The sequence below is a fragment of the Schistosoma haematobium genome, chromosome 3 (assembly GCF_000699445.3).
Source record: "Schistosoma haematobium chromosome 3, whole genome shotgun sequence".
In the NCBI taxonomy this organism is placed as follows: domain Eukaryota; kingdom Metazoa; phylum Platyhelminthes; class Trematoda; order Strigeidida; family Schistosomatidae; genus Schistosoma; species Schistosoma haematobium.
This window is the reverse complement of record NC_067198.1, coordinates 41,373,539-41,397,626: the sequence shown is the minus strand read 5'-3', so window position 1 is coordinate 41,397,626 and position 24,088 is coordinate 41,373,539. Positions and strand designations below refer to the sequence as shown.

General features: G+C 34.3%; 1 protein-coding gene across 2 annotated transcripts in view; it reads left to right on the top strand.

The window, feature by feature from the left end:
- MS3_00005799 (uncharacterized protein) overlaps positions 1-24,088 on the top strand; it is a 128,844-nt gene that overhangs the window by 1,338 nt on the left and 103,418 nt on the right. For both annotated transcript variants that reach the window (XM_051213882.1, XM_051213883.1), the window contains exons 2-4: positions 11,602-11,961; positions 13,811-13,923; positions 19,294-19,675. In XM_051213882.1, the coding sequence (XP_051069897.1) occupies positions 11,619-11,961; positions 13,811-13,923; positions 19,294-19,675 (838 nt within the window). In that variant the 5' untranslated portion in view covers positions 11,602-11,618. The remainder of the gene's footprint in view (positions 1-11,601; positions 11,962-13,810; positions 13,924-19,293; positions 19,676-24,088) is intronic.

The following is a 24,088-nucleotide window of genomic DNA, read 5'->3' as shown; positions in this document are numbered from 1 at the left end:
ACAAATAGAAACAAGTGACTCAATAAGAGTAGAGGATAAACATCCATCATCTTCTATTGCCAAACACATAATTGAAACAGGTCATAAGATTGATCTTAACTCGGCTTTTGTGGTGTATACTAAGGTTTATTGAAGCCTCAGCCATACGAAAATTCACACCCCCTTTGTGTATTCAAAAACAGTTCGTTCTCACCTTAAGCCTACCCTGGTAATATTGGTTTATTATCCAGAGTGATGAGGTTTCAAATTGTGTTCACATTACTATTATTACTCTTATTATTACCCTTGTCTCATCTTGCCCCCATTTCCAGTCTAGTTGACCTTTTATTTTCACGTATAAACGTTCTTAACAAGTATATGTGTGATCAGATTGTTCGAAATGTATTGCACTAATATATCGCATAGTACTGATAATCTTTGTCTTCCTATTACATTATCGGAACCATTATGTGCCTAATAATGCTTTGTATGGTTTTAAAATATTATAAATTATTTTATTTAATTGAATACTGAAATAATGTTGAAAAGGTAATTAATTTCTTCAATGTTTCTCTAAGCAGTGTTTATTTATAAGCAAAGATGGATAGTAGCTAGCAGTAGTATCCAGAACACGCATTTCGTCCTATTTGGGACCAGTCAGCTGAATGTACCTGTATCTCAGAGTTGATGTTCACTCTGGGATTCGAACGCAGTACTGTTCACTTCAAACGCCATCTCATTATCCACTTAGCTACTGAGTCCTGAAAGCCACTTTCTTGTGCAATCGGGCAAAGTTTAAATTCACTTGGTGTTGTTTACTTGAATCTTCTCATTGAATTAAGGCGATATCGAGGCAATACATACAGTACGCACATATACCAATAAAAGATTGATCAATTGCAGTTCTAAACTACAATGGGAAGATTCAAATAAACAATACCAAGTGAATTTAATGTTTATTAAGTTAAATATACTACAGCAATATGATTGATATCAGATGGGTTTTGTGGATAATATAGTAATTTCAATGGTTAAGATCATTATGATTGATTCCATTTTAATAGTTAGTAGTATTATAGGTCATAAAAGGAATTTATTAAAATTATTATATTTCCTGAATATACATATTTTTTTCTAGGAAATTATGGTAATATATATATGAAGCTTCTATTAGGTTTTGATGTTCTGAGTTTAAATACAATTTCTTATTCTGATCTGATCTGATAAACTAAGCTTGAATAGGACTATTTGTAGTTGGTTACTTACTTTACTTACTTAGGCCTGTTACTCCCAATGGAGCATAGGCGGCCAACCAACATTCTCCAACCCACTCTCTCCTAAGCCTTCTTTTCTAGTTCCATCCAATTCTTGTTCATTTTGCTCATATATATCTCCATTTGTCAGCGTAATGTGTTCTTTGGTAAATTGATGTGAATAGTAATGTGAAACTATACTATAAGTAAGGAATTTTGTTATAACTTTAACATTAATTCTTAATTTAGCGGACGGGTTCATTTGATTCAAAAGTTTTTAATATCCTCTTAGACGATAATACCATGTGCTATTTCACTTTTGCTTTAAGTAAATGTTGAAATCGAACGTATCACCATAAAAAAGCATCTATATAAGATTACAAATATGTATCTAGTAGAAATGTACATCTTGTATTTTGCCAAATAAAGCAAACACACACTTACGTAAATACTAATTGGAAAGTATTATTTGTAATAATTACATCAAGGAAAGTAATGTGTCTATATGGTGTATGCTACTTATGCTGACAGATATAAGTAGTATGTAGCATGAATCGAAAGTGGATCGCCTGTCAGCAGATGGTTGAAATGAAGAGAACAGGTAGGAAATCGGTGAGCAGTCGAAATAACAATAGAATTAGAAGAATAATGGAGTAAATAAAGGACAATGCAAAGAAGCTGTGCAAATGATGTATTTAAAGTATAGTTTTCATATTTTCAGCACCTGAGTTTCGGTTCACTACATATTTATGTAAACATTATATATCACTTAGCGGTTTCGAACCGATTATCAGTGCTTCACTCAGATGGTCTAAATTTTAATTGTGACTACTGAACTCGTGAAAATAAGGATTGAGACAATATCATTCCATAATATTTCACACAGTTTTCGGAATTATTATTATTATTTTAACACATAGATATTGGTACAAGAAGACACCAAATACATATGCGCCACACAAATATCATTCGATATGTGTGAGGGCTGTATTACTACCCGGGTGCCCAGACCGAAGCAGGTGGTTATCTCAGGGGGCCACTCCCCGAGCCTTCGACCTGAAGGTCTAACCCACAAGGCAGTGGAGCATCGTGAGGAGATGCAGTCCCATGGTAGCCGGTGACCAACAATTGGTTCATACGCCATTTTTTCCCTCAGGATACTGGAGCCTATGCACACCATTGGTTTGGAATCTGGTTAAAGCGCCGGACATTCGCTTTTCATCCCCTCATTTTCGTAAACAATAGTAATGCCACGAGAAGGCAATGAGTAGGACTTCCCTGGCAGAGGCTATATACGCGTGGCCATGTGAGAGCATTTGTAGAGGGAGAGCGGACTCTCCCCACTCTCGGCCATACCAGGGCATTTGGGGGCTTACTTATTATTATTATTATTATTATTATTATTATTATTATTATTATTATTAGTAGTAGTAGTAGTAGTAGTAGTAGTAGTAGTAGTAGCAGTAGTAATAGTTTATTATTTTGGTTCAGTTTATTAAATTGTATCGATCACTCAATAAATAAGAGAAGTTTATACAAATAAATGAAATTTAAATGTGTAGGTAATATTTTTTATGATATCCATGTGATGTGTACTACTAATGTTGACAAATATAAGTAATATGTTGGTGGAACACATATATCGTATGTATCATCAATCGAAAGTGAAATAAATGACGGTAGAAGGTTAGGAAGATTAAAGAGAAGAGAACGAGAACAGAGAATGATTGGTGTGGAAGCGAAGGAACAATCAAGTCTGAGACGATTGACTGACATTTTGCAAATGAAATATTTATTGTATGGTTCTCATTATTTTACTATCATATTATGTAATTTTGTATTCAAGTACATTTGTTTGTTCCCGGTTTTGTTCTTGTTTCACTACATTCCTACTGAAATTAAATCTTGTTTGGAAATCACTTGAAAAGATATGTTATATCAAACCACTAAAACCAAATGTTTGTTAGACTTTCTATATTACTGGTTAACCCTTATGAAAACAGAAACTTACATTCAATGTTCAAAGTAAACAATCAAATATATTTCAATTCAAAATTGATTAAGGTTTATGAAGATACGAAAAATCAGATTATCCATTTTAAGAGCGTATTTATTATACGAAACCAAAGAACTATTTCTAGAGCAGAAATTAAATATACCAAACGCGTATATTGTTATTTTATACTTACTAGTATGTGTTGAGAGACAAGTAGTGTAGCAGCAGCCTCTGAATCTGTGGGCCTCAAAATACACAAAGGAAAAAGCAAGATCCTCAAATACAACACAGAGAACAACAACCCAATCACACTTTATGAAGAAGCTCTGGAAGATGTGGAATCTTTCACTTACCTGGGAAGCATCATTGATGAACATGGAGAATCGGTTGCAGACGTAAAAGAGGGGATTAGCAAAGCGAAAACCGCATTCCTACAATTGAAGAACATATGAAACTCAAAACAACTGAAACTTTCACAATTACCACAACCATCATCAAAAATGTACAAGTATTTATAAATATTTACGTGAGATATTCAATATCCGTTGGTCGGATACCATCAGCAACAGCCTACTGTGGGAGAGGGAAAACCAGGTTCCAGCTGAAGAGGCAATTATGAACAGACGTTGGAAGTGGATAGGATACACATTGAGGAAACTATCAAACAGGATCACGAAGCGAGCGTCAACTCGGAATCCTGAAGGGAAACGGAAAAGAGGAAGGCCGAAGAGCATACTACGTCGGGAACTGGAAGCAGATATGAAAAGGATAAATAGCAACTGAAAAGAACTGGAAACGATTGCCCAGTACAGGGCTGAATGGAGAGTGCTGGTGTTCGGCTTATACTCTTCGACGAGGGGTAACAGGCGTAAGTAAGTAAGTATGTGCTGCGAATAAGTATATGAAAGTATTTACATTATATAACGAACTATTAACATCTCATTGAGTTACTGATAGAAATATACGAATGTTTGGTGAGAGTTTGAATTTAATATGATGTACTAAACAAGATATGTTTCTCCTGAAAACCGAACTAATGTTTTATTTAGTAGAAATAGTGAGTTCCTTTGTAGTTAATGAGAACACTGGCTGGGACAACCAAATGTGTTTCAGCATATTGCAGAATATCTTGGTAAAATCTGAGAACTATACAGTAAATACTTCATTTGCAAAATATCCATCAATTGTTTCAGACTTTGTTGTTCCTTCATTTCCATACCAATCACTCTCTGTACTCATTCTCTTCTCTTCGGTTTTTTCAACCTTCTGTCACCACGCATTTCACTTTCGATTGGTGATACATACTACTCATATCTGTCGACATAGGTAGTACACACCATATCTTGATTATTGATGCAGAATTGTTGAAGGTAAACATACTTAAGTTATTCTTGAGTAAGAATGATTTAACTACAACAACAATATGTAAACTATAATTGTTCTATTTAAGTTTACATTTATTCTGTCATTTTGAAAATTAACTTTAAGAAAAGAAATGCATCTCTATAGAAGGAATGACATGAACTTAGGGGTTTAGTTACATATATTGCTTGATGATTTTGACGTTTACCTCATTTAACCAGCTGATAGTGGGATTATTTTCTGTTAGGACCCGAGAAACTTAATGAATGGTAACTTTGGGATCCTTTTATGGACTAATACTAAACGTATATTTTGATCGTATAATTGTTAAATAACTAAACTATTTATATTCATGTTCCTCTTATTATAAGCTTTATTTTGACCCATAAAGTATTATTATACGTTTTACCATTCTTGAGTTATGACCAGTATATTAATTACTACCTCCCTCATTCACAGCCACAGCTGGCTAATTCTTGTACAAATGTTGTTTCCTATTTTATTGGTACGTTGTGGTCTGCTTGATTAGTATATAAAGAGAGTATGTTTGAAATATAATGATTCATATCGCAGAGGCTGAGATTGGTGTTCTGGACTTAACTGGCTGGGCTAGGCAGGAATCAGTGCCAATCAGGACTCTAGGCTGCTCGCACGTGTTTTACGCGTCATTGTTCCGATAAATAAGTCACTGCTTTCTAATCGGCGGTCACAAGTTATAACACTTTCAATTTGATGAGACAATACTATTTACAGTGAAAAGATTATTCTATTAGTCTTAATGAGTTTGTTATATGTTCTAAAAAGGATCTTAAACGTGAAAATGAACTTATATTCTAGCATCCCTATAACACTTTTCATTATGTATATTAAAATAGAGTAATATGATAGGAATCTATAAAGCTTCATTTAATGAAACTATAATTTATGGACGATCTTTGACTGACGTTAAAAAAACCTTGAGAATATCCAACCACATACTACAGCTAAATGATGGTTATAAACCAGTGTAAGAAATTAAGCTTATGATTTACAGTTGATGGTTACCGTTAGGAATACGATTTAGTATTTTCATCACGAATTGACATCAACTATAATGCCAAAGCGTTATTTAGCTACATGAATGAATTAACTTCGAGCCAAAATTCAAGACCTGTTAGCTTCAATCTGATTAGTTCGTCCATAAATTATAGTCTCACCGCTTCATTTTAGGTAAGAATTAAACTTAATTATTAAATGTAACTGATTTCTTTAAAGATGGAATTCACTTGTTAGCTAAATAAGTAGAAGTTTAACCATCAAATGATAGGTTTGAACCCTGATTCATTTGCAGCACTCGGGTTACATTACTAATCTCCAAATTAAGTAGGGTGACTTACAACTAAGTGCATTAAATTGTATATGAATTGTACTACTACTACAACCAGAAGATACTTATAACACATACTTTTAATTGCTTAGTTGAATAACGTACTACACATTATCAACAAAATTACAACTTGTTAGTACCAACCAATAATCAATATTCATATAGCCAGACACTAAATTAGTACAAAGTTTTGGTTTGCTGGCCTTCTCGACTATTTTATGACGTGCAATTTAAAACATGTCTAAAATATATTGATATAATTGTACTGTATGAATTCAATTTGATATACTATATCTTGTTTTGACCTACTGAAAATGTGTCAAGATAGGCACTGAATTTTTGATCGAGATTGTGTGTCGATGGATGTTAGACTACCACTGAATACCTGGAAACACTGGACGGCGATTTCGTTCTAGTATAGGACTCCTCAGTAGTGCATCATTGACGACCACGCGTGCGAGATTTTAACCTAAGAATTTTGGTCTCTCATGCAAACACTTAACCTCTAGACCACTGAGCCAGGATCCAACGGTACTAATATCTAACTTCAACCAATCCACAAACTTGCGCGACCATCTTCCGTTGTCTAAGGTAGATATCTGTCTCCACCCGACAGGCATTGAAGCTGATGGTGATATGTTAAAAAATCACACATATATTTTTTTCTTCATTTAGTACACATAACGCCTGGTTAAACGGCAACTAAAGAAAGGAAATGTTGCACAAGTAATGAGATAAAACGGTCAACATAATGTAGAAGAAAAAAGAACAGTATTGAAATAAAGAATAAGGTAACAAGAACGGTATACAATAGGAGATACAGTTCATTTAGAAACATAAACAAGAAAAAACTACTTTCACTTAAAGGATTTTTTCTCAAGTTGGTAAATAATGTGTTAGAAAATTACGTCTGCTTTGGTTCATGTCTGATAACATTCCAAGTCACCGTGATGCAATATCTCTAAGATCGTAACCATGGGTTGTGATGGACTGACAGATGTCCGATTTAAAAAAGACTTTCATACATCAATGGTATATCATTAACTGGTCAATTCTCTGCTTTTTTCAATCAGCCTCATTATGGGCAGTTGTGAATTATCACAATATAAAAACCACTGGGAAAACATTTGTTAAAAAAAACATTCAATATTCAAAAATACCCCTATATACCATTGAAAATTTAAGATTTTTACTTAAGAAATTGCTTTTATACTTTTAATTATTTATTAACTGTGTGAGGTCGGCCCACGGGTGAACTCGTGGAAGATCTAAGAAGTTCAAAAAGGGACGAAGATATTACATCCAATCGTCTTTTGGAAGAATAAGGACTAGACACGTATGACATTGATCGCCACCCAGTGATCAATCAATTGTGATTACATCTCAGTGCTACAGGAGGTTAGTCACGGCTCGGATAGCTCAGTGGTAACGTCTCTGACTGTGAAGCTGGGTGACACGAGATCGAATCCGCCAGGGAGCATCAGTTCCCTTAAGATTACAGGCACACCTTGCTGGTGAGTGCCAAGTAGCACGAAACCCGTGTCCAGGGTTTCCTGTCGACTACCTCCAACCACCATTTAACCTCAATATATAGCGCCCGCAATGTCGAGTCACCTAGACTGGTGGCCACATTGCAACATGGTCGATAGCATTCGATCTGCGCTAACAAGGACTAGACACTCATGACATTGATCGACACCCAGTGATCAATCAGTTGTAATATTCCAGAACCCCTAAATGTAGGTTCCTTATTAGACAAATACTAATAACCCTCTGTATGCGAATTGGAGGACTATAGTGATAATTTCGTTTTTACTAAAACCTATGATTACCTAACAGTTTTATACCATTATTGACACTGTTTTTTGAATAACATTCCGTTCACTTATCACCTATCTTCTCATTTGTGATTTGGAGTGTTCTAGCATTATTGTTTTTTTCTTAAATGATAAAGAAAATTTTAAACTTCAGAGAAATATATTTAGTACCGTTTAGTGTCCACTTCAAATTCCATTCAGAAATAGACATTGATGATGTCTAAGACTATTTTTGTAAGCTTAACAGTCAATCATATACTTCAAAGTAAGTTAGATTATCAAATATATCAACCGGAATTTTCAATAGAAAAATTTTTTAAATTTAAGACACAATGTTTCCGGTTTTATAATAGTAAAAAACGATGTTTTCAGATAGGAATTATGTAATCAAAGAATATTATTACACTATTATTTTAATCACTTTTATGATAATCCAGAATCTTCTGTCTTATCCTTTATTAATAGTTGAATTCATGTGTCGATCTAAGCTAGACCATTGTTGAAAACCTAAAAACACTGAACGGTCGTTTTGTTCTAGTATGGGACTCCTGGAGTTCTACTAAGAATCCATGAACAGTGAAGTCCAATCTGTGTTGGGTATGAGACAATTATTCACCTCAGATAATGGATGAAAGGTTGTGCAAAATCATGGATTGATTAAAGTTAAACATTAACACCATTGGAAGCCAGCCAGCTCAGTGGTTTAAAGATTAAACATTCTCAAGCGTGACCGAAGATTTTGGGTTCGAGTCCCACGTTCGGGATCGTGGATACGTTCTGTTTAGCAGTCACATACTAGGACGAAACGTCCATTCAGTACTATCAGGTTTTCAATAGTGGTCTAGCTTAAATCGATTCATGAATTCAACTATTAAAATTACTACAGTCTCCACAAATCCTCACTCCGATTATCCTGTTATGATATTCAGTGTCTACCAAACACTAAGTATAACTTTTCATGAAGTTATTTATTTAAAACTAATATGGAATAAAAACCCTACAGGGAAACTAAATAGTGTGCTGTAATTTTTGCTTCGTTCTATATAATATATTACTTTGTACTTGTTTTCTTGAATTTGTCAGCAAATTACTATGTTAAGTGATAATCATTTATCGTGAGCTTTCATTTGTTATTCAGCTTTTTTTCTCATGATTTGTGTCCTCTTTACAATATACAACAACTAACTCCTTGTACGTAACAATATGACTTCGATTCACTGTTATGCCATTACACTTCTGTGATAGTAAACTGAAGTCAATAATGACCAACCATGTGAATTTTACTAAGCATACTGTATAAAAAGTCCGTTTATAGACAATGATTTATTTTCAAAACTATTAGTTCTAAAAATCTTTCTTGAAGAGTCTCTTGAAAAGTTGAGTATTTTATATAACTAACATTACAGTGTAAGGACTTACAACCAAACAATGTTAAGCAAAGATGAATAGTGACTAGCAGTAGAAACTACGATGCGCGTTTCATCCTATTTGTGGCTCGTCAGCTGAATGTACCTGCTAGCCACTATTCATCTTTGCTCAAAACGCTTGTGACTTAAGTCTATATCGAGGCAATCTTCACAGGATGCACATATGCCAACAAGAGACTGATCAATTGCAATCCTAAATAACAATGGAAAGATTCAAGTAAAAAAACACCAAGTGAATTTAAACAATGTTAGATAAGAAAATCAATTTGTTAACAAATGAGTAATAATAATCTTTTTAGGTCATGTTTGATATTCAACCAAAGCTAATGTTAAAAATTACCATATTGTGAATTAGAACAATATATCTAAGTGAACAATATTGTTTACAATGAAATTGTCACTAATGAAGAGAACGTTTAGTGCAAGCCAACCTCTGTCTATCGTTCTTGAGCCGACTTATGAGGATTCCTTAACTAAAAGAAAACTTACCTGTCACATCTATGTGTATTTACAAATTCAGCTGCTTCTGTGAACAAAACTATATTGGGCGCATAACCAGACAAGTGAACTAATGAGTTAGCGAACACCTTCCATCATTGTTAGGAAAGGGTATCCTCAAAACAATACGAAGCTTTGTTCTATCAACTTGATCAATAGCATTCGTGTAGTGTACAGAAATAGGTCATTTGAAGCGGATTATCGTATTCCTACTAGCTTTATTTATGGGGTACGATATCGTCTCTTACGCATAGTAGAAGTTATTGGGATTCGAGCTATCAATCCAAGTATTTGTATTCATAAGAAATTTGTAGCACCGTTATCTCTTCCTTAATAAAAGATTTTGTTTATTATTATTTTCCATACTCTTTGTTCGTTTATCTTTCTTCGCCTCCCCGTTTTCCTTGTTTTAAATATATGCTTTATTTCACTGGTTGAACTCATGAGTCAACTGAAGCTAAACCACCATGGAAAACCTGGAAGCACTGGACGGCCGTTTCGTCCTAGTATGGGACTCCTCAGCAGTGCGCATCCACGATCCCGCACCCTGCGGGATTCGAACTCAGGACCTATCAGTCTCGCGCCAGACGCTTAACCAACTAGACCACTGAGCTAATCGGCATCCAACGGTGTTAATGTCTAACTTCAACCAATCCACGAAGTTGCCTTATTGTTCAATTATTTGAACAATTCTTATTACGTAATCTTATGGTTTGTTTCAGCATCTATATTTCCCAAATCATTGCCCTGTTTCCCATTACAAACATAGATTCAAGGCCTTGTTTTCTTATCACAACTAGTACACCTGTCATCATACTATCAATTTGTACTCTTTATTTATTATGTTTATTTATGTAATCTATTCCACTGTTATCATTGATAAACTGCATCGGTTCAATAATTTCGTATATGCATATAGATACTTCAGTATATTTGAGTAAAGCCTAATAAGGATCTAATTGAAAACAATATAATTCACTTATATATACGTTGTTCTAATTGAAAATCAATGTGCCTTCTTTATTAAGAAATAAACCATCATGGTGAACTCTCTATTGATAACATGTATTTGAAATCAATAACTTGAAGTTTTGATTATGTACTAAGTCTTCTACACTTATAAACGTCTGATACTTAATATATTCTGTGTTGAGTTGAAGCCATATCCATTGAAGGGGAAACATTTGTTGATCAGCTATCTAATTTCAGATTGAATGGAAAAACTAGATATCCATCAGATTTTAGGCTCTAATCTCATTCAACTCATACTTTTACTAAATTGTAAGCTGGAAAGGATTGCCCAGGATAGGGTTGGATGGAGAATGCCGGTGAGCGACCTATGCTCCTTCACGAGGAGTAACAGGTGTAAGTAAGTAAGTTAAAATATGTATCTTGCAGATCACTGAGCTATGTTTATATAACAGACAATACTTGTGCTTTTTGAATGATATACAATGTTTTATATTCAATCAATCCGACTGAATAGGGTTACCCTCAATAAAAAATAGATAGTTCGGTTAACATTTAAAGAGCCTAAGTTTTACCATTTAATGTCATTTACTATTCGAAATTGTTTATATATACTTGGACGAAACGGTCATCTTGTACTTCTAGGTTTTCAGTGGTGGTCTAACATTGATCGGTTCATAATTTTGATGAAATTCAAAAATCTCCAGAACCTCTTACTGCAAATGTTTATATTATTGTGCCATTGATATTCAGGACTGAGTTTTTATTGATCTTTGTTGACGTCCAGAACAAATGTCTCGTTAGTGACATTTTACTAATGGCTTCAGTTAATTTGAACTGTGACTAAAAGCAGAATACATGAATGTAATGAAACGTACACTATTATTTGAATTTATAATTTTTTAACAAACTGTTTGCTGCCATATTTTTTTAGAATAGTTACCTAACAAAATGGACTATCCAGATCCAGATGCCGGTTATGTGGATGAAGATGAAGAAGAGATACCAATGGCTGAGAGGGAATTGGCTGAAGATGCTGAATGGAAGCTTATTCAAAAAAACACTTTCACTAGATGGGCAAATGAACATCTTAAACCTAAAAATGTTACTGTAGATGATTTACAATTTGACTTAGCTGATGGTCTTCGTTTGATTGCATTGGTTGAGTCATTATCTGGGCAACAATTTAAACATGTTAATAGAAAACCAAGTTTTCGTACCCAGAAATTAGAAAATGTTACAATGGTTTTAAGATTTCTTGAAGAGAATGAAGGTCTTCGTCTAGTGAACATAGGTAATTTACTTGCCATATTTTTTTGTTAGTGATACTAATACTGACTGGTACTTATTAATAATATAGTTTCACTTAAATCATGAATACCTGAAATTAGATCTAAGTCTAGCTTGTGGATTATGTGTGTCTAAAACTCTGAGATAAATAAATATGTTTACCACTCAAAATATCGTAGCTATTTGTTTTCTAATTTATGAGATGGTGGAGAAGATTTTTAGCTCAAGTTGATGATTTTGACGGAATTTTGTTCTGTGAGATGGATGGTTTGGTCGTGGAGCTTTCATCATTTTTCTGAACGACGTTTGTGCTGGTGATGTCGTTCAGAAGAATGATGAAAGCTCCACGACCAAACCATCCAACTCAGAGGACAAAATCATCCACCTAAGCAACAAACCTTCTCCTTCATCTCTATTATCGGCTTTGTTTGAAGGGAAAGTTTACAGGTTATTACTTTTTAACAATTTGTACATTGATTTAACATCAGGTTCAGATAAAATCTGAACTTGAAATATTCTAGTTTTTGATGAAATTCCAAGAATTTTTGTATGAATTAGAGAATATTAGAGGGTTGGGAGTGATTGGGTCGAGATGCGCTTTACTTGGTGTCACAGTTTAGGATTTTACTATTAGACTATTCAAGATGAAGTTCATAGCTTGTATAGCTGAGATATTTACACTGTCAATGTCTAGTTGTTTAGTGTTAATTGGATACGATCGATTCGAATTAGTAAGTGGTGTACTTTTTTAATATTTATTATGTTATCATTCACGAATCAAGTAGGAATGAGGAATATGGTCATATCTTACATTTGCCATTTCCCCATTATGCTTTTTGCACTCGATTATATGCTTCTCTTACATGTGATTTCTATCCAACAATGTTTTTATTAAATGATATAAACACACTTCATTATTATGGGCAATACATTTTAAGCTGGTAAAATCTTTGGATCCTACCAAGTTGTTGAACATTGCTCAACATTATCCTACTCAATAGTTCGGCGGTTATTCATCCAAAAACCGAAGTGTGTCAATTTGATTTCTAGAAAAGAATCAGTTATATAATTCATTGTATTTCCTCTATTTGAAGACTTCTAAGAAAATAAATCTACATTGGATTGGTTGAAGTTAGACATTAACACTGTTGGATGCCGATTAGCTCAGTGGTCTAGTTAGTGAAGCGCTTGGCGCGAGACTGATAGGTCCTGGGTTTGAATCTCGCAGGGTGCGGGATCGTGAATGCGCGCTGCTGAGGAGTCCCATACTAGGACGAAACGGCCGTCCAGCGCCTCCACGTCTAGCTTCAATTGACTCATGATTTCAATCTGTGAAATTTCTAAAATCTCCACAAACCCCTTCTGAAAATAAATCTACATTATGTTAATAAATGCTTAAAACCCTGAATAATATAAACAAAACCACTTATCTTACGAAATGGCACATTTAATTCAACAGTTTATATAGAGGACTGATCTAAGTCAGATAGCCATTGAAAACTAGAAAGCACCGGAAAACTGTTTCGTTTTTTTTATGAGAATCCTCACTAGTACATATTCACCGCTCTATGCCGTAGATTAGGTATTCACTAAAAGGACTGAAGGTCAGGAGTTCGGTATCCAGTAGGTTTGTGAGTTCTCAATATTAAAGAGTTTTATACCATAAAGAAATAGCTGTTCAGTGCTTTCCGGTTTTTAATGGTTGTTAACTTATTTCAGTCCATGATACAAATTCTATGATCCCAACAAAACCTTCATTATAAAAATCATAAGTTATCTAATTTCATAAGCCTTTGATTATCATATTTAATTTAAAATTTATTAAACACTTCCATATTCTTTTCTTTATACAGATAGTTCAGATATTGTTGACTGTCGTAGTAAGCTTATACTTGGTTTAATTTGGACTCTTATTTTGCATTATTCAATAACAATCCCACTTTGGGAAGGTGAACCTGATTTCGGAGTGAGTTGAAAAAAAAGTGTATTATTCCTTGATTTTTCTGTTGATAGTCATGATGAAAATAGTCATTCCAATGAACATCATCTTTTTAATTTCAACTCCTATGAAGTCAATAACTATTCACTGCTGAAAAATCACTAGAAATTTATCATCATAAATTTTAAAATGTTTTCTTGTCGCTCAGTATTAGTGTAATGGGTGTTATTCATACGATTGTTTGTAAGTTGTGTGTAGTGGAACATGACTTCAAAGTTGCTACAGTTGTCAGACGGAGTGAAGTATTTCAATGCATCAAAATCATGGCGTTAGCATAACTGGTAGAGATCAGACGAGAAGGCTGTTCAGTATTGTACAATGCAAATGGTATATTGATAACATTAATATCTACTAAAATTCAGTTTGAAATGATTTGGTTTATTCCATTGTTAATACTTTTGACTGAAACTTGAACGGGATAAACGAAACCAAGAAGTAAGTAGCTATCTGAACTCAGAAGTTGAGTGAATAACACGATGGTGTTTGTGGTTGATGACGTCGGGTTTGAATCTCAGAGTAGACATCAACTCGGGGATGGAAGTACACTCAGATGACAAAACTTATGTCCTGGATTCCATTGCTAACTCTATCCCATCTATTCTGTATGACTACGATGGTTTGTTTCATGGATCCAAATTATGTAAAACGTACGAACCTCCTTTCCTTTTTTGATAAATGCCAACTAATAGTATATATAGATCCAAAATCTCACCTCTGATTACACCTAACCAATAAGTGTCATACAAAGTGTACCAAATTTTCGACGGATGAGCGTATTGTAATTCGGTTAACGAAATTCGATCACTAGCAAAGAATTAATATCAACAATATAGACAAGTTTCTATACCACACTCTTACAACAATAGCTGAATGATCGAATACTATTCATTTAAAAAAGTTAATTGTAGTACATTAATGACAAAATTACACCCATGGGTATCTGATAACTAAAGGTAGCTGATATTTTATTGACTTCATTTCCTGATAAACATAGAATGATTCCTTTCTCAAGCCTGGAAGCACCGGATAGCCGTTTCGTCCTATTGTGGGACTCCTCAGCAGTGCGCATCCACGATCCCACCTCGCAAGATCCGAATCCATGGCCTATCGGTCCACAATAGGACGAAACGGCAGTCCAGTGCTTCCAGGTTTACCATGGTGGTCTAGCTTCAATTGACTCATAATCTCAACCATTGAAATTGCTATAATATCCCCAAAACCCCTTCTGATACTAATCAACATATGCTCACTAGTGACTATCTCCAAGAGTTATTTCCGGAAGTTCTATTGAGAAGCAGTGACCAGTGGAGTTCAACCGGGTCTGTTGTGAGATAGTAACTCACTGAAGACATTGCTGGACGGTGGCGCAATTTCGTGGATTAGTTGACGTTAGATATTAACACCGTTGGATGCCAGCCAGCTCAATGGTCTAAATGTTAAGCGTTTGCGCGCGAGACTGATAGATCCTGGGTACGAATCTCGCGAGGCGGGATCGTGAATGTGCACTGCTTAGGAGTCCCACAACAGGACGAAACGGCTGTCTGGTACTTCCAGGTTTTCCATGGTAGTCATTGTTTTCAAGGAGAAATAAATTTGATGCATAAACGAGACGTTTTGATTGTAAAAAGTACATTATACAGAAATCAATTTCATTTGTAATAACGACACAACGGTGCAAGACAGGTTTAAGGGATATATATACATATGCATATATTGTTGATGCGTGTTTGAACAGTTCATTCATAATAAATGATAGATTGAAAAGTAGGAAACTTAACAAAGTTCTTAATATAAAACAGATTTGAACATAGTTTTCGTTACAAGTTAAATTTAGCTGAATATTTATAGAAGATGAGAAAACCATTAAAACAGATTCTTCCTAATATATGTTACTTGCCTAGAAATCAAACACACAGTGTTACACAAATTAAAATTCAATTCCTTCACTTCTCACGATGTTTATTGTACAATTAGACCACAAAATAGTAACCTATTACTTTTCAATTTTACCTACTTACTTACACCCGTTACTCTCGAAAGAACATAGGCCACCGATCATCATTCTACAATTCACTCTGTCCTGGGCCTTCCTTTCTAGTTCGATCCAATTGTTGTTCGTTCTTCTCATGTCTGTCTCTATTTCTCGGCGTAACGTATTATTTGGTATTCCTCTTTTCCTTTCGCCTTCGGGATTTAAGGTGAGGGCTTGCTCTGTGACGCAGTTGGGTGTTTTCCTAAACATGTATCCTATCTGTACTTGTATCTTCTGGATGATAGCTTTCGTAATTCTCCACGTTTTCGCCTCATACAGTAGAACTGTTTTGACATTTGTATTAAATATCCTGACCTTGGTGTTGATTATCTGTTGTTTTGAGTTCTAGATGTTCTTCAATTGTAGATATGCTACTCTTGCTTTACCGATCCACACCTTCACATTTGCAATAAATCCACCATGTTCATCAATGATTCTACACAGATATGTAAACGTTTTTACATCCTTCAATTTTAGTTTCTGTCAATTTATTAAATATAGTACTGTAGTTCAATAGATAACTATCACCTCCATTCAATTTCGTTACCAGATTACAAATAGTAACTAAATAATACTATAGAAATATAAAAAAGTACTTCAATCCATTAATTAATTCATTAATTAATTAATCAATCTATCAATCTAATTTCAATAAATTCCTCATTGTAGTTTTGATTTTTTTTTCTGCTGTTAGTTGCTTTTCCTAAAGATGGAACTAAAGTTGATTTATGGATTTAATGTTCTTTCTTTTTTTATTATTATCGACGATCAACAGAGATTTATTTCCTTTGAATGGGTACAATATAGTTTGTCATGTTTACGCCCACAACACAATAAAATGTAATGTGTGTGTGTGTGTATGTGTGTGCATATTATGGTTTCCATTCAAAATGCCAATAAATGACTGCTATTAAATTCATTCTATTACACTTTATTTGTTTATTCTATATACTAAGTTGATAAATTTTTTAAAGAAAAAATATACTGTACATCATTAAGTACTTGGCTAAATGTAGGGGCAATATCTAGTTATGATGCTTGTGTCACATAAATATTCACGCCTGTATTTACATACGTATATACATATATATATATATGTGTGTGTGTAAGTTGGCCTGTTGTCAGGACTAGTTCAGTTTGATCAATGTTTTGCAGTTGATTTCTAATAATCCTAGACGAAAGTTAATTCATTGATTTTTTTTGCTCTGGAAAACACTTCACTATTCAATATAGTTAGTTCATCATTATGACCGTAGTCAGGCGTTTCCTTCCGGTTGATGATATTAAATTGAAATAAAGTATTATTACGAATAGAAATTGATTTATTGAATAAAAATAATAAAATTATAATGGAAATAATAAAAACCAGGTCTGTTGTGAGATAGGAACTCACTGAAGATAATGGTATACGGTGGCGCAACTTCGTGGATTAGTTGAAGTTAGACATTAACACCGTTGGATGCCGATTAGCTCAGTGGTCTAGTTGGTTAAGCGCCTGGTGTGGGACTGATAAGTCCTGGGTTCGAATCTCGCGGGAGGCGGGATCGTGAATGTTTTCACTGCTTAGGAGTCCCACAATAGGACGAATCGGCCGTCCAGTGCTTCCAGGTTTTCCATGGTAGTCTAGCTTCAATTGACTCATGATTTCAACCAGTGAAATTTTATATAATTATTCAATAGCTATTAACCAGTATGAGACAATGATTTGTTATTAATTGAAATGATTTCAAGTGATATTCTATCTATAGATTAGCATATTCAGTAAACTGAGTTAAAGGGGTTGAATGATGATATGTCTTGTCAGCGTTTTCCTCAAAAGTGTTCATAGTTGATTACCGATTAGAAGTAGTCAACTAAAGATCAATGACCTACTAAAACACATTAAAAGAAAAGGATTTTGAGGTAGCGAGAATTTCAGTGTATCTGTAAGGAATCAGATAAACATCTTTAAAGAATATTACCACTGTGACATATCTAGGTAATCATGCAGACAATAGATTGAATCGTTAGTCCTAAGTAATGTCTGAATTTTTCCAATCAAGTTTAAAAATGTTAAGTGTTTAGATAATTATTTAATTGTATACAAAGTAAAAGCAATATTACTCTCTGAGTTCTACTGATCAAATAAATGGCTAAGCCTAAACGATAATGAACATGGTTGTACTCTACTGATCATAGGTTTTCACTAGTACTTAAATAATACTTTTTCGAAAATATGAATAGCATTGTATTCACAATTGATTGATTATTGGGTGATGATCCATGTCGTATGTGTCAAGTCCTTCTTAGTATAGATCGAATGCTATCTACCAAGCTGGGTGACATGCGGAGCAACAGTTCTCTCAAGATTTACAGGTACACCTTGCTGACGAGTACCAAATAGCACGAAACCCGGATCCAGGGTTTCCTGTTGACTACCTTCAATCACCATTTTATGCCATTTGTCACTTAATAAACCAAACGTATGTATCAAGCATTTATTAAAAATGACTTTAACAAAATATTCCACATATCATTTTCATATTCTGTTTATTTTCGTGGTATGAATCACTAGTTGACAATAGCTAAAGAACATGATAAATTATTAGCTCCATTTTGTCATGGAAATAAATAAATGTCAATTCAAAAATGTTTATTATGTGATTTGTTTACCTTCAGAGGTTTTGTAGATGCAGATATAAACGAATTATGAATCCATCAGTACAACCATTAGGACCGAAGTTATTTTACAATTACATAGAAGATAATTTTATGGTTAGCTTATACTCACATAAATATCCATATAAAAACACAATATTTCTTTTGCTTTCAATCATTATTTGATGCACCAAATGTAAAGTGTGATTGATTTCTTTTTGTTATTGGAGATACAATAATTTGTCATAAGGGGTTTTGTGGAGATTTTAGTAGTTTCAGTAATTGAAATCATGAGTCAATTGAAGCTAGACCATCATGGAAAACCTGGAAGCACTGGACTGCCGTTTCGTCCTATTGTGGGACTTCTCAGCACTGCGCATCCACGATCCTGACCCCAGCGAGATTCGAACCCAGAACCTATCAATCGTGGGGGGCGGGATCGTGGATGCGCACTGCTGAGAAGTTCCACAATAGGACGAAACGGCCGTCCAGTGCTTCCAGGTTTTCCATGGTGGTCTAGCTTCAATTGACTCATGATTTCAACAATATTTTGTGTCATTTTTGGTCATTTTCTTTGGTGGTTAGGAATGTGAAAATATTGAATTATATTTATTTCTAATAAGTTTCACTTAATTAATTGATTTGTTTATTTGTCATCCATTTTGTAGGCTCAAGGTCCAACACCAAAACAACGTCTCTTATCATGGTTAAATAATAAACTAGCTGATCGACCAGTTAAAAATTTCACAACAGACTGGAATGATGGTATTGCAATCGGTGCACTAGTTGATGCTTGTGCACCAGGTTTATGCCCTGATTGGAGAGAATGGGAACCTAAACAAAATCTACGTAATGCTCGTGAAGCAATGGGTGCTGCTGAACAATGGTTAGATGTTCCACAATTAATACGTCCAGAAGAGATGACTAATCCTAGAGTTGATGAAAAAGCTATGATGACATATTTAAGTCAATTTCCTAGTGCTAAATTAAAAGATGGTGCACCTTTAAGACCAAAATCAAATCCTGGCCTTGTTCGAGCTTATGGTCCTGGTAAGTAGATACACTTATCTAGATATAATTGGTAAATAATTATTTTAACCATTAAAGTTACATTTATCGGATTATATCCTAATAAAATTTTAAATATAATGATAAGGTTTAGTATAAGGTTGTGGAGATTGTTGAATTTCATCTAAGTCATGAACAAATCTAAGTTAGATCACCACTGAAAACCTGGAAGCATTGGACAGCCATTTCGTCTTAGTGTCAAACCACACAACTCCATATTGACAATTAACATGTGTTTGCTATTGACTAGCTTCAAGGGGTAATTGCCGGAGTCCTAGTGAGAAGCTGTGACCAGTGGGGTTCAACTGTGTCAGGTATGAGGCCGTTACCCATCGAATACAATGGAAGATGTTCACGCAATTGGTTGAAATTGGACATTAACACTGTAGGATGCCGGCTCACTGGTTTAGAGTTTGAACGTTCGCTCGAGAAAGAAGATTCTGGGTTCGGGTTCCACGTGAAGGATCGTGGATGCGTACTGTTGATAAGTTTCATACTAGAACGAAACGACCGTCTAGTGCTTCCAATTTTTCAACAGTGAAAACAAGTGCTATTGAGCACTTATTTCTTTCTATTAAGAACAAATAAAAATAATACCAAGCAAAACATACATTTGTATAGTTACTAAAAACAGCTTTTTCTTAAAGTGATAAAAAAATTCAGGGTTCGTATTTCTAAGAAAAATGGACCCTTTCTACATTTTAAACATTCAGGTGAACAAACAAAGTTGAGTAAAGAAATATTTGTTTCTTCATATTGTTTTTTTTTATAATGACTAAAAACTTGTGTTCAAAGGTTCTACAATTATTTAATTGATCTGTGACCTCAGTGATCTTAAGATCACGCACTTGTTGTTGGTCCTGAATGTATTTATCTTGACTCCATCCGAGATTCCAGGTTACGACTGTGGATGATTATCATACTACGACCAAATAGCTGTGAATCCTTCTTAGTTCATGATGATTTTCAAGTTAAAATCTATCCCTAATTTTTTTCGGTGCAAACACTACTAGGGTACAACTAGAAAATAAGCAGTAGTAGTAGTCTTTTGCACAAATCAACACCCATGGCTAACTAAATGATGATAATGATAGAGACAACAATTTCTTTCTGTTTAACAAACAACAAAATTGTATTGCAAATAAACTATCTCAGTCTACATATTATTAATTTTAATATACTTTTTCAATAAGCCCATTTTATTGACAGTTTCTGAATAAGTATGGAGTCAGTATCTTTTAATGGGAATAATAGGTTAAGAAAAGAAGGGGGACAAAAGAAAATTCTTCTTTAGTAGTTTACAGAAGCTCAGAAATATATTAACCAAAATTAATCAAATAGAAGTCAATTTTCACAATTGATTGATCACTGGGTGGTGACCAATGTCATGTGTGTCAAGTCCTTATTAGTGCAAATCGAATACTATCGATCATGATGCAAAGTCAATTTTGCTTTACTTAATCCTCAATAAACTATCTATCACTTTTGAAACAAGGTCATTCAACAGTTACTAGCATAGTGTTGTACTCTTTATTTCATATTAAATAATGTAACGAAATTATTGTCACTGTATAACAATGGTCTGAATCTATAATTACGAACTATTCTATAGGTTTTTGTAGACAATGATGGATAGTGGCTAACAGTGGAATCCAGGACGCGCGTTTCGTCCTATTTAGGACTCGTCAGCTGGATGTACCTGCATCTCAGAGTTGATGTTCACTCTGGGACTCGAAGCCAGTACCATTCGCTTCAAACGCCATCGCGTTATCCACTTAGCTACTGAGTCCTGTTAGCCACTTGCTTGTGCAATGGGGTGAATTTCAATTCACTTGATATTATTTGCTTGTATCTTCCCATTGAGTTTTTTTAAGACTGCAATTGATCAGTCTGTTATCGGCATATGTTTGTTTCAATAAACATGAAGTATAATTTCACAGCCGCTTAACCATTGTAATTATTCCTGCATTAAATATAATTATATAAATACTGACTAATGGACAATCTGTGTGTTTTTTTTAACTGAAAAGAAATTATTACTTCATTACTTTGTGTAGATCCTGACGACATATATTGATGAATAACAATGTATAGATGTCTAAGTGATTGATAAAATCTACCATTGTGACATATAAATGAGATGAATTTTTAGGTGGTTTTATACAACTCCGTCACTATGCAACAAAGGAATAAGATTAGTCGTACACAAATTCATGTGTATTAAATATAATGCATTCGTTTTGTCTATCTATCATATAAAAACATAGAAATAAAAAGTCATATTAGCCCAATCTGTAAAGATGACGTAAACAAACAATTTGAATGATTAAGATTACTTCTCTTTCTTTCATCATTTCCCAATATTTGTGATGTTCTTACATATTTATAAGATTCATTAATGGTTTTTGTCATGGGTTGATATCATTTAACATACCACTGAAAATCCGAGTTCACTGGATAGATGTTTAATCATAGTTCATAAGTCTTCAGGATTGTACGTCTAAAACCCTACTAATGGCCAGACTCTATAAAACGCGTCAACAATACTATAATCATGTAGTCATTATTGATTGGTTTCAAGATAATTTAACAACTTAATCACCAACATAACTGTTATATCCGGTGAAGATTAAATTGCAGGTAACTTCCAAGGACTATTTATGGACTAATATTCTATAAATATTCTTATTGTATAACTACTCAACAATTACACTATGTATATTTATATTTCCTTTTTTGGGCTTATTTGTGTACAAATATTATTTCTTTTTTTATGGTACGTTGCGGTCTGTCTGATTGATATATAAACCGAGTATGCCTGTAATAAACGATCTGATCTGACTCGGATTCATATTACGGAAGCTGGTATTGTGTTCTGGACTCAAGTGGAAGGGCTCGGAGGACATAGGACCAATAAGGACGCTAAACTGCCCACACCGGTTGAACGTCATTGGTTAGCCTAGTGTGAAGATTCGTATAAGTCGTATTCGGATTGGTAGATAAATCATGTGATAGAAAAACCAGACGTCAAGGTCATAACAATAACTAAATGATCGTCATTTTATATCACAAACTGATTGAAGCTGAAATGTGTTCCATTTTGGATTCTAACTCATTAGTTTAAAGGTTAAACACTCACCACGAGAAATTGATGTCCTGGATTTTTATCTTCCCTAGCTTTGTGATTTCTCACTGCTGAGGAATCTTATACCATTAGAGAACTAACAGTTCAGTACTCCTCAGTTTTCACTAATGCACTAACTAATCTCAATCTGTGATGTAATCCACTTACATATTAAACTGGTCTGCATAAACCCTATCAAATTCATTTGGTATTATTTGTATGCATCCTCCCATTGTTGTTTAGGACTGCGATTGGTTAGTCTCTTATTGGTTTATGTGCATTTTGTGTACACTGCCTCGATGTAGTTTTAAATCACAAGGTTTATGAGCAAAGATGGATGGTAGCCAGCAGTGGAATTCAGGACGCACATCTCGTTTTATTTAGAACTCGTCAGTTGAATGTACCTGCATCATAGAGTTGATGTTCACTCCGGGAGATGACCACAGTACCGTTCGCTTCAGAACTCAGTAGCTCAGTGGATAACGCGATAGAGTTTACAAGCGAACTGTCCCAGAATGAACATCAACTCAGTGATGCAGGTACATCCAGCTGACGAGTCCTAAATAGGACAAAACGCGCGTCCTGGACTCCACTGCTAGCCACCATCTATCTTTGCTTATAAACCTCATCAAGTTACACGACTTGTTAAAAATGGGGAAGTTTTTTTGAAGCTATAATTAACATAAATCTAAACATTCATTCATAAATAAACATTTTAGAAGTCTAAACATTTCTAATGATGTTACCAATGGTCATTTATTTGTCTGTATTTAACCAAAGCTAAATATTAATAAAAGATTAAGTGTACACTTATACATGGGTAACCTAATATTTAATGTAAATTTCTTTACATTTTCCCAATTAATGTTCAATAAAAATTCACTGTTATGACAAATGATCCTATCTACTTCAAATCACTTCATGTTTACAATGAAACTAAAACAAAGTTCAATTCATAAATTAGTTGGTTAGCATATAATTTATAAATTTGGCAATGATAGATTATAGTTGAATTCATGAGTCAATTTGAAGCTAGAACACCATAGAAAGCCTGGAAGCACTGGAAAGTGACTCAGTTTCGTGGATTGGTTGAAGGTAGACATTAACAGCGTTGGATGCCGGTCAGCTCAGTGGTCTAGAGCTTATGCGTTCGCGCACGAGACTGACAGGTCCTGGATTCAAATCTCGCGGGGCGGGATCCTGTAACACAATTCTGAGAAGTCTCATACTACGATAAGACAACCGTCCAATACTTTCAGGCTTTCCATGGT